We start from the raw sequence: 11,565 nt of genomic DNA, 5'->3' as shown, positions 1-11,565 counted from the left end.
GAATGTTTAGAATCACACTCTGTCTGGTCTGGTGAAGAATGAACCTGGCTGGCACTTGGAGTGTGATTTTTTTTTTTTTTTTTTTAACAAATCCAACTTTTATTCTGAGGAATTCACTTTACTGTACCTAAAAAGAAAGTCACTGGGGGAACAACCTCCTCCCTCCAGCGATCTTTGTGCATAAAGGAATCTGCACAAGAGGAGGTCAGGAGATGTGATGCTATCACAGAGGAGGCTGAGGGAAGCCAGGTCCAGTTTGCTGGGAGCCATTAGCCTTTGGAGTACCTGGAGCTGGAGGTGGACTGTCCCCAGCTTCCTACTTCTGCCCCAAGGAGGGCACTGCCCCCAAGTGGGGATGGCGAAGATGATGCAGGGGGACTGGAGAAGGATGAGAAGGAGGGTCTCCTTTGCCTTCCCCTGTTGGGGGAAGGGAGACCACAATGTATTTCTGAACACGGCCAGGGCCAGCAGGGGCTGTGCTTGGGGGTCCGGTGGTGGCCTTAGAGACCACTCTGATGATGGGCTGCACGCTGGGAACCGTGGTGGTGACAGGAGAGGTAATGGTAGAGCCTGAGCCAGGAGCTGAGGTGCCGAGGGACAAGACCCGCTGGGTCGATGAGGCACTGGAAGATGAGGACATTACAATAAAATTGGTTGGAGGAAGAGAAGGCTGAGGAGGGGCAGCAGCTCTAGCAGACACCAGTGTCTGGACAGGCAAGGCAGTGGAACCAGGAACCTTCAATAAGCCAGGGGTCCGAGGGCCTGGCTGAGGGGCCTGCGAGAGGGTCAGTGTGGGCCGAGGCTGTGTGATGGTGAGTGTGGTCCTGTTGACCTGCTGAGCTTGTAGAGCAGCCTGGGCCCTGGCCTTCACGACATGGGAGCAGAGAAGGGGCCCAAGGGACCCAAATTCTCCCCGGTAGGCATCCTGATCGTCAGGTGGAGGGCGCAGCTTCGCCAGTACCGGGCCACAGTGTTTCAGGAAAAGGCTCTGCACACGGTGTGCTGCGATATGGTCAATGTTGCTCAGCACAGGCCCATGCAGGACCCTGTGGATCCGTTCCCCTTCCTGCTGCAGCCTTGGCAGAATCAGCATCTTAATCACATTGTGTCCCAGCTCTGCCAGGCCTGCAATGGAGTCATATCGAGTTGTCCACGGAGTCTTCTCATCTACCCAGCACTTAGTAAAGGTCTTGGTGATCCAGGACTGGATGTTGTTGGTGGTTGCGCTGAAATGTTTACAGATCTGGGCCACTAGACAGGCAGCAAAATCCCGGAGTGCCCAGTGATTGTCCACATCTGGCCGCAGACACAACTGTCTGCACACAATGCAGGTCATTACCGCTGGAATCAGCTCATGCATATATTTCTCTAGATGCAGCATGGGATTGTCCATCAGGGCCTTCACCATGCGCATCAGATAGATGAGCAAGGCCAGGTTATTCTGAACCACTTTAACACGGATCCCCTCAGAGATGAAGATACTGAACCATGGTAGCATGTGATAGAGCCCCGGGTCGGTGGCAATGCTTTGCAGAGCTTCTGCTCTCTTGGCCTCAAAGGATCCTACACAGGCTTCTGCGATCGCTTTGTAAAACAACTGCTGTTCCATTGACAGTTTATGGATGCTACGGGGCTTCAGGCACAAAGTGGCTCCCTCCAGCAAAGGAGGTGCTTTCTTCTCTTCTCCTTTGCCATCAACTGCAGCTTCCCCTTGACCTTTGCCTTTCAGGGGTCCATCATCTTCTTGGCCTGGCTTTGCTGACTTCAGGGGTTCTGTGGCCTCATCCTTCTGCTGCTCTTTGTGTGCTGGGGGTGGATTCTCTGGTATAGCTGGCTGGCAGCCTTCAATGCTCAGCCAATGTGCTTTGAGGCAGACATCCAGAGGCACCTGAGGCAGAGGGGTGTTGATGATATCGCTTAGGTCCACTTGCTTCTCCTCATAGAAGTAAAGCTCTTGGCCCCCACCAGAGGCTGACCGGAAAGGGATGAATTCCTGAGCATGGAAGCCATACAATGGCTCCACATTCCTTAGCTTCAATGCACAGTCAATGTCACTGGTAGTGAGTTTCTTCCGCTTTCCCATGTGCATGAACTTCAAAGCATTCTGGGCAATCTCCTTGATGCGGTAGCTGACCTCATCTGTCAGGAGTTGGCAAGTCTCCTCCTGAATCTGAGCAATGCCCATGGACTCTGCCACCACCTTCATGGACTCAGAGGGCAACACAGTATTGCTGAGTTTCAGCTTCTTCTCTTCGGCCATACTGAAATTCCAACTCCTGTCCCTGGAAGGATGCCACCCCAGGGTGAAGAGATGGAGCCAGGCTGCCAAAGAGCTGCTTAGGAGTGTCCTTTTATAGTCTCTAAAGACCACACCCACTTCTCCCCAAGTCGCTTTCCATTGGAAGATTGAATTAACTCTGAGGCCAGTCTCCACAAGCAAATCTCGACAAGGTTTCCCTAGTCACTACTTAGCTGGGTGTGGTCGCTCACACCTTTAATCCAAGAATCCTAGGGAATGGCCTGCTGAATTGGGAGGAGTTGTGGTTCAAGGCCTGCCTAGCCTATACAGTGAAAACTTGTCTAAAAAAAAAATGAGTAATTTTGCTCCAATATTTTACTGTTTCTAGATCTTTTGTGGTGTGCTTATATTTTTTATTTTCTTTTTACAATTTAACTGATAATGATATCAATCTCTGATTTTTAACAAATATCAACATTAAAAGATCCTTATCAGTTCTTTGATAATTTTGTTCAACTTAGTTTAATCATATTCACTTCAACTGCAACTTCTTTGAGGTTCATCCCCTTTCTCTACCCACTCAACTTTCTGTTCTCTACTTTTTTCTTTTTTTTTTTAAATACACAGGGAAGGTGGGTGGTGGTGGCTCATGCCTTTAATCCCAGCTCTCTGGAGGCAGAGGCAGGCTGGTCTACAGAGTGAGTTCCAACACAGGCTCCAAAGCTACACAGAGAAACCCTGTCTCAAAATCAAAAAACAAAAATACCAAACAAACAACAACAACAATAAAACATCATGTAGAATTACGTAAAACCCAAGAAGCTGAGATGTTTCTCTCGTGAGGGAATTTTCTTGATTGAATATCATTTGAAGTAGGAAAGTTCCACCTCAAATCACATATTTTGAGGTGTGAGAATACTACCTTACATCTTAGCTGCATCTTCTGGTGGAAGCCTCTATAAAGGACATGGAGGAAGGAAACTCATCTTTTCTATTGGTTATCTTGCCTTTGCTTTCATTGGTAAATTCATCCCATCACTGGTATAAGAGCCTTGTTTGGGGGTGGGGATTCCAAAGTACACTGAAGACCAGCTGAGACATCCAGCCTTGCAGACTGAACAAATCTGCTCTATCTCTCTGTCTCTCTCTCTCTATGTCTCTCTCTCTGTCTCTCTCTCTGTCTCTATCTCTCTCTGTCTCTGTCTCTCTCTGTCTCTGTCTCACTCTGTCTCTGTCTCTCTGTCTCTCTCTCTCTCCCCCCACCATCTCTCTGTATGTGTGTGCCCGAGTATTCATTTATTTTTGTTCTTCTAGATTCAGAGTGGTTCCCACACATATCTCTTGGGTTTTAACTTAATTCCACATGTGGTCAGTTTGACAACCAGGAACAGCCATAACGATTCCTTCAAACTTTCCCACATCCATATCAACATATTCATTGTTCTAGTCTTGTCTATGTAACCATTTCTAGCAGAGACTGCTTCACAGCAGATTTCCTAGTATTCTGACTCTTACTGTCTTTTCTGACACCTCTTCAACAATATTTCTAGAGCCATTGCAAATATTGTGAATAGAACAGCAAGGGAAACATAAAATTAGGAAAAATTATTTATTCATTGAAGTAGTTTCATGCCTTCAGATAGAGATTGTAAGATTGAATGGGTGGGGATGGGTGAATAGAGAGCTCCGGGCTCTTGTTTGGATTCTATGTTGTCTTCCAGAATTCTTCAGCTGGATCAGTCTTGTAGAGAGCTGTGCATGGCCGCGCCTCAAAGATGGCACCAGCGTCCGGCTTCTGCCTTCCACATGGCAGGTGTTCTCTGGGATAAACAACTCCTTATTTGGCTTGGGCATGGAATCTGGCTTTTTTGCGTATGTCTGACCCTATCGGCATTGTCCACGTGGCACTATGGGGTTGGTTGCCCAGTGGCTATAAAGGGCGTGGGCTGGCTTTCACCGGAGTGAGAACATGGCTTTCTCCAGGGTTAGAAGATTGTTCAAGGTTCCTGAATAAACTGCTTGGAGAAGAGCCTGGTGTTGCATCTTCCTTGCTGGACGAGGCGGACGCAACACAATCTCTAGTTGTTCATAGGGTAGTTTATATGATACTGATCCCTTTATGTAACATAAACATTAAAAAGTCTTATTAGCAAAAAACCCAGAGCTGGACATTGGGGTCAAAACTGAAAGCTCAGAGAAGCAGAGCAAGCCAACTACAAACTCTAACCTCTTTGAAATCTTCAGTCTCAAGACAGTGAGTTCCTGTTTCCTCACGCCTTATAGGACTTTTTCTGCCCTGCCATCTTACTTCCTGGGATTAAAGATGTGTGTTCTTCTCAAGCAAAGGCATGCAATCTCAAGTGTTGGGATTAAAGGTGTGTGCCATCTCGCCCAGCTCTGTTCTCAATGTGGCCTTGAACTCACAGGGATCTCTGTTTCTCAATGATAAGATTAAGGGTGTGTGCCATCACTATCTAGCCTCTATGTCTAATAAAGTGGCTGGCTCTGTTCTCTAATCCCCAGATAAGTTTTGTTGGGGTGCAAAATATTCGACCACAGTGTCCCATGTTTAATCAGCTGTCATTTAGTTCTCATTCTATTGATGATGAGCACTGAAGTTGTACTTTGGCTATTGTGATGAACACTTTATTTGTATGTATGGTACATATGCCCATGGGTAAATGTGTGTTTGGGTGAGGCCAGAGAAGGATGTCAGATGTCTTGCTCTATTACACACCAGGTTATTCCCTTGATAAAGAGACTCTCACTGAACCTGAAACTCCATTTTAGCTAGGTGCCTAACTAGCATGATCCAAGGATATGCTTGTATCCAACCCTCAAAGCTGGGGTAAAAGGCATGAGAGACCCTGCCTGGCTTTTATATGGGTGCTGAGGATCTGAACTCAGATCTCTGTGTTTGCTCAGCAAATGCTCTTACTCACTCAGCCATCTCCCCAGGTACTGCTATCAACATTTTTTCCTATGACTATTCTAAAACATGTCTCTTGGTGAATAAAAGTATAGATTTCTAACATGCAGATGCCTACAAATGACATTACTGACTCATCAGGTATGGACATGTTTAGCTCTCTTAGATCTTGCTAGTTTACTAAAGTGATTGTGCCAGTTTGTACTGCTCCTGCTAAACATCAGAGTTTTAATGTGCTTCATTCTTATGAGAAAGGTATAACCCATGCTGCCCTGGAATTTCCCTGTTTTTTTCCCAGTCTCTGGAGTACTAGGATGACAGCTGTGCACTACCACACTCAAGTAGTCTATTTATTTTCAATGTCAAATGTCCATGATTTTCCTGGTGTTCTCCAGAACATGTAACACAAATCTTAAATGGTCTTATTAATAGAAAAAACACAGAGACAGATATTGGGGTGAAAGCTGAAAGATCAGAGAAACAGAACAAGCCATAGGCAACTCCTGAGGCAATCCTGTTTCCATGAATCCTCAGACTGAAAGCCTCTGAGTCCTCACCCCTGAGGGTCTCAGTTGAACTGCTCTTTAGATCCTGTCCCCTCCTGCCAATTATACCTTTTTGTGCCCTGCCATCTTTCTTTCTCTCTCTGTCCAGCTACATCACTTCCTCTTTCTGCCCAGCTCTATCACTTCCTGTCTGTCTGTATTGACCTCCAGACCTCTATGGTTAACTAGTATTGGAATTAAAGGCGTGTGCCACCACACCTGGCTCTGTTCCCAGTGGGGCCTGGAACTCACAGAGATCTGGATGAATCTCTGCCTCCCCGAATGCTAGGATTAAAGGCATGTGCTACCACTGCCTGACTTCTATGTTTATTATCGTGGCTGCCTTTTTTCCTTTGATGGATCCCCAGGCAAGTTTTATTTGTTAGAGCACAAATAAGATCTCACCACAAGAACCCTGGCACAAAAGGGACCAGACAGAACTACTGATCAGGTTCAGGTTTTGCACTCTGGGACTAAGGACAGAAAATGGAACGTTGTTGTTTTGTTTGTTTGTTTGTTGTTGTTGTTGTTGTTGTTCTTTAAGTTTGCCATACAATTTTTTTAATTAAGAAATTTTCTATTCATGTTACATACCAATCACAGATCCCTCCTATTCCCTCTTCACAGCCCAAAGCCTTCTGCCACAACCCACCCTCATCCCCACATTTTCCCAAACAAGGTATCCCACGGGGAGTCAGCAGAGCCTGGCACACTCAGCTGAGGCAGCTCCAAGACCCTCTCCCCTTCACCAAGGTCGTTCAAGGTGTCATACCCTAGGCGCTGGGCTCCAAAAAGTCCACCCATGCACCAGGGACAGATTCCGATCCCCCTACCTGGGGGCCCCCGAAACAGTTCACACTAAACAACTGCCTCCCATATCCATTGGGCCTAGTCTAGTTCTATGTGGGCTGCACAGCTATTAGTCCTCAGATCATGGGTTTCCACTAGTGTGGCTGGTTCTCTCTGCACATTTTCCCCTCGACATCCACAGAACCCCTCCTCTCTCTCATCGATTAGATGCCCAGAGTTCAGCCTGGCGCCTGGCCGTGGATCTCTGCATCTGCTTCCATCAGTCACTGTATGAAGGCTCTGTGATGAGAGCTAGGGTATTCACTAGACAGTCAACAGAGTAGACCAGTCAGAAAAGTGGTGCTAGCATGACTGGATGTCAACGTGCAGAAGATTGCAACTAGATCCATGATTTGTCACCATGCATAAAACTCAAGTCCAAGTGGATCAGAGACCTCAACATAAATCCAGTTACACTGAACTTGTTAGAAGAGAAAGTAGGAAGTGGTCTTGAATGCACTGGCACAGAAGACCACTTCCTAAATATCACACCAGTAGCACAGACACTGAGAACACTTTTTGTCATTTAATAGTATTATCATATTTAATAAATATAAATGACATAACAATACAGTAAGAAATACATAAAAACACTAAAGTACTGGGATCACATGGGGCCAGGGAGGAAGAAAGTCCTGAGAGAGGGATTGAAGGTGCCAGGTGGATACTTGTACATGAGGGAACTCTTGGCAACGTTCAGGATACTTAAACATCCCTCCCCAAAATCGAGGAACACACCAATCTGGCCCAGTGGTCTCTCTATATAGTGGTGGAATACTGGGCATGTGGTGAGGAGACTGTAATGATCACCCTCCTTGACACACACAAGAAGAAATGCACCTTCAGATTCAATGAGCTGGTTTCTGTTGCTTAACCAGGAATCCTTACAGACCTCCACAGCCCAGTCCGAGGAATTGTTCAAATCCAGCTCCCAGTAATATTTCCCTGAGATGAAGCACTCTGATCCCCAGGAAGCCAAATATGATCTAGCAGAATCCACCAATATATCCTCACCATGAGGTCTGAAGCTGCATCTTCTCATGACATTGAAGAGCTTCACATTGTTAGGGCAAATGCTTGTAAATTCGAAGACAATGTTCACTCGGAAGTGGCTGTACCTTTCAGTCAGTCCACTGATGGGCAGAGAGCTGAGCTCTAGATCCAGAGTCTGGGGCATGCTCAGCTGCTGCTGCATTGACTCACTCCTCCTGAACATGTCATCCAAACCCTGGAGCAGTAGCTCATGTGGCTCCTGGGACATTGTTATCAGCTCCTCATACATTCCTCTTAGCTGTTGGCTCTTTTGGACCATCATGGCTTCCCTTCTCCTGAGCTTCTCTAAAACACTTTGGCCTTCATTTTGCATACACTCAATATGTTGCTCTTCCTCTTGACCCTGGACCGGACACAGTCTCCTATACTCTGCTCTGACCATTTGCTTCCGCAGTGTGAAGTTGTCCGTCCACAGAGTTGTCATTCTGTTCTCTGGCTCTATATTCCCTTTATTTTCTTGGATCTTCTCCCTCAAAGATGCCATTTGCTGTAAAAGTCTTTCCATTTGCCCCTCAGCAGCCACTTCGATGGGACCGTGTTGGTGACCTCTGTGCTCATGGGAGTCAGAGCAGAGCTGACAGAGGTAGATCCTGTTCTCAACACAGAAGATCCTCTTTGTCTCTTTGTGGGTCACACATTTATGCTCCTCAGAGCTCAGGTACTTCATGAGGCTGGCTTGTCTGGCAATGGACACCAGCTTCTTCAGAACAGTGTTGGTTCTGAAGTCCTTCTGCTCGGATGGTTCCCTACATGTAGAGCAATGGACAGGAAGCTGGATGTCTTCCCAAGAAAGGTGGAGGCAGGCTCGACAGAAGCTGTGGCCACAGCTTATAGTGACTGGGTCTGTAAGGCAGTTCAGGCAGATGAAGCAGGGGAGTTCTTCCTGGAAGGCTTGTGAGATGTCTGACTCCATTTCTCCACAGACTTGTCTCTAGCCTCAGAAATATTGAGTCAGGACAGAACAATATTAGTTCAACTCTGGGGTCTAATCCTCAATGTTTGGGTAGAACTAGCAGTCTTGGAGCCAGAATGTTTGGAAACACACTGTGTCTGGTCTGGTGAAGAATGAACCTGGCTGGCTCTTGGAGAGTCCTTTTTTTTTCTTTTTACAAATCTAACTTTTATTCTGAAACTTAACTGTACATTATCTAAAAAGAAAGTCACCCGGGAAACAACCTCCTACCTCCTGCTTTCTATATGGGTGGAGGAATCTGCTCAAGAGGAGGTGAGGAGATGTGATGCTACCACAGAGCAGGCTGAGGGAGCCAGGACCAGTTTGCTTGGAGCCATTAGCCTTTGGAGTACCTGGAGCTGGCGGTGGGCTTTCCCCAGCTTCCTACTTCTGCCCCACAGAGGGCACAGCCCCCAAGTGGGGATGGCGAAGATGATGCGGGGGGACTGGAGAAGGATGAGAAGGAGGGTCTCCTTTGCCTTCCCCTGTTGGGGGAAGGGAGACCACAATGTATTTCTGAACATGGCCAGGGCCAGCAGGGGCTGTGCTTGGGGGTCCGGTGGTGGCCTTAGAGACCACTCTGATGATGGGCTGCACACTGGGAACCGTGGTGGTGACAGGAGAGGTAGTGGTAGAGCCTGAGCCAGGAGCTGAGGTGCCGAGGGACACGACCCCTTGGGTCGATGAGGCACTGGAAGATGAGGACATTACAATATACTTGGTCGGAGGAGGAGAAGGCTGAAGAGGGGCAGCAGCTCTAGCAGACACCAGTGTCTGGACAGGCAAGGCAGTGGAACCAGGAATCTTCAATAAGCCAGGGGTCCGAGGGCCTGGCTGAGGGCCCTGCGAGAGGGTCAGTGTGGGCTGAGGCTGTGTGATGGTGAGTGTAGTCCTGTTGACCTGCTGACCTTGTCGTGCAGCCTGGGCCCTGGCCTTCACGACATGGGAGCAGAGAAGGGGCCCAAGGGACCCAAATTCTCCCCGGTAGGCATCCTGATCGTCAGGTGGAGGGCGCAGCTTCGCCAGTACCGGGGCACAGTGTTTCAGGAGAAGGCTCTGCACACGGTCTGCTGCGATATGGTCAATGTTGCTCAGCACAGGCCCATCCAGGACCCTGCGGATCCGTTCCCCTTCCTGCTGCAGCCTTGGCAGAATCAGCATCTTAATCACATTGTGTCCCAGCTCTGCCAGGCCTGCAATGCAGCCATATCGAGTTGTCCACGGAGTCTTCTCATCTACCCAGCACTTAGTAAAGGTCTTGGTGATCCGGGACTGGATGTTGTTGGTGGTTGTGCTGAAATGTTTACAAATCTGAGCCACTAGACGGGCAGCAAAATCCCGGAGTGCCCAGTGATTGTCCACATCTGGCCGCAGACACAGCTGTCTGCACACAATGCAGGTCATTACCGCTGGAATCAGCTCATGCACATATTTCTCTAGATGCAGCATGGGATTGTCCATCAGGGCCTTCACCATGCGCATCAGATAGATGAGCAAGGCCAGGTTATTTTGAACCACGTTTACACGGACCCCCTCAGAGATGAAAATACTGAACCATGGTAGCATGTGATAGAGCCCCGGGTCGGTGGCAATGCTTTGCAGAGCTTCTGCTCTCTTGGCGTCACAGGATCCTACACAGGCTTCTGTGATCGCTTTGTAAAACAGCTGCTGTTCCATTGACAGCTTATGGATGCTTCGGGGCTTCAGGCGCAAAGGGGCTCCCTCCAGCAAAGGAGGTGCTTTCTTCTCTTCTCCTTTGCCATCAGTTGCAGCTGCCCCTTGACCTTTGCCTTTCAGGGGTCCATCATCTTCTTGGCCTGGCTTTGCTGACTTCAGGGGTTCTGTGGCCTCATTCTTCTGCTGCTCTTTGTGTGCTGGGGGTGGATTCTCTGGTATAGCTGGCTGGCAGCCTTCAATGCTCAGCCAATGTGCTTTGAGGCAGACATCCAGAGGCACCTGAGGCAGAGGGGTGTTGATGATATCGCTTAGGTCCACTTGCTTCTCCTCATAGAAGTAAAGCTCTTGGCCCCCACCAGAGGCTGACCGGAAAGGGATGAATTCCTGAGCATGGAAGCCATACAGTGGCTCCACATTCCTTAGCTTCAATGCACAGTCAATGTCACTGGTAGTGAGTTTCTTCCGCTTTCCCATGTGCATGAACTTCAAAGCATTCTGGGCAATCTCCTTGATGCGGTAGCTGACCTCATCTGTCAGGAGTTGGCAAGTCTCCTCCTGAATCTGAGCAATGCCCATGGACTCTGCCACCACCTTCATGGACTCAGAGGGCAACACAGTATTGCTGAGTTTCAGCTTCTTCTCTTCGGCCATACTGGAATTCCAACTCCTGTCCCTGGAAGGATGCCACCCCAGGGTGGAGAGATGGAGCCAGGCTGCCAAAGAGCTGCTTAGGAGTGTCCTTTTATAGTCTCTAAAGACCACAGCCACTTCTTCCCAAGTTGCTTTCTATTGGAAGATTGAATTAACTCTGAGGCCAATCTCCACAAGCAAATCTGGACAAGGTTTCCCTAGTCACTGCTTAGCTGGGTGTGGTAGTTCACACCTTTAATCCAAGAATCCTAGGGAATGGCCTGCTGAATTGGGAGGAGTTGTGGTTCAAGGCCTGCCTAGCCTATACAGTGAAAACTTGTCTTAAAATAAAATGAGTAATTTTGCTCCAATATTTTACTGTTTCTAGATATTTTGTGGTGTGCTTATATTTTTGTTTTTCTCTTTACAATGTAACAGATAATGATATCAATCTGTGATTTTTAGCAAATATCAACATTAAAAGATCCTTATCAGTTCTTTGATAATTTTGTTCCACTTATTTTTAACATATTTACTTCAACTGCAACTTCTTTGAGATTCATCCCCTTTCTCTATCCACTGAACTTTCTGTTCTTTTCTTTTTTCTTTTTCCTAAAAAAATACACAGGGAAGGCTGGTGGTAGTGGCTCATGCCTTTAATCCCAGCACTCTGGAGGTAGAGGCAGGCTGA

General features: G+C 47.7%; 3 protein-coding genes across 3 annotated transcripts; all 3 read right to left on the bottom strand.

The window, feature by feature from the left end:
• Positions 1-223: 223 nt before the first annotated feature.
• On the bottom strand, positions 224-2,260 carry LOC128101470 (transcription initiation factor TFIID subunit 6-like). Its single transcript, XM_052724595.1, is given in 3 exon segments — positions 224-322; positions 324-379; positions 382-2,260. Coding segments are annotated over 3 exon segments (2,034 nt in total).
• A 4,909-nt stretch (positions 2,261-7,169) lies between these two features.
• On the bottom strand, positions 7,170-8,528 carry LOC128100984 (tripartite motif-containing protein 43-like). Its single transcript, XM_052723705.1, has one exon. It carries the CDS (start codon positions 8,526-8,528, stop codon positions 7,170-7,172), a length of 1,359 nt encoding a protein of 452 aa, XP_052579665.1.
• Positions 8,529-8,798: 270 nt separating this feature from the next.
• LOC128101601 (transcription initiation factor TFIID subunit 6-like) lies at positions 8,799-10,963 on the bottom strand. The gene is given in 4 exon segments (XM_052724856.1): positions 8,799-8,962; positions 8,964-9,007; positions 9,010-9,052; positions 9,240-10,963. Coding segments are annotated over 4 exon segments (1,875 nt in total). The 5' UTR covers positions 10,896-10,963; the 3' UTR covers positions 8,799-8,830.
• Between the last annotated feature and the right edge of the window lie 602 nt (positions 10,964-11,565).

This window comes from Peromyscus californicus, unplaced genomic scaffold, assembly GCF_007827085.1.
Source record: "Peromyscus californicus insignis strain IS unplaced genomic scaffold, ASM782708v3 Scaffold_7__1_contigs__length_154581171, whole genome shotgun sequence".
NCBI classification, from domain to species: domain Eukaryota; kingdom Metazoa; phylum Chordata; class Mammalia; order Rodentia; family Cricetidae; genus Peromyscus; species Peromyscus californicus.
The sequence above is the reverse complement of the archived record's forward strand: the minus strand, read 5'-3'. Positions and strand labels throughout refer to the sequence as shown.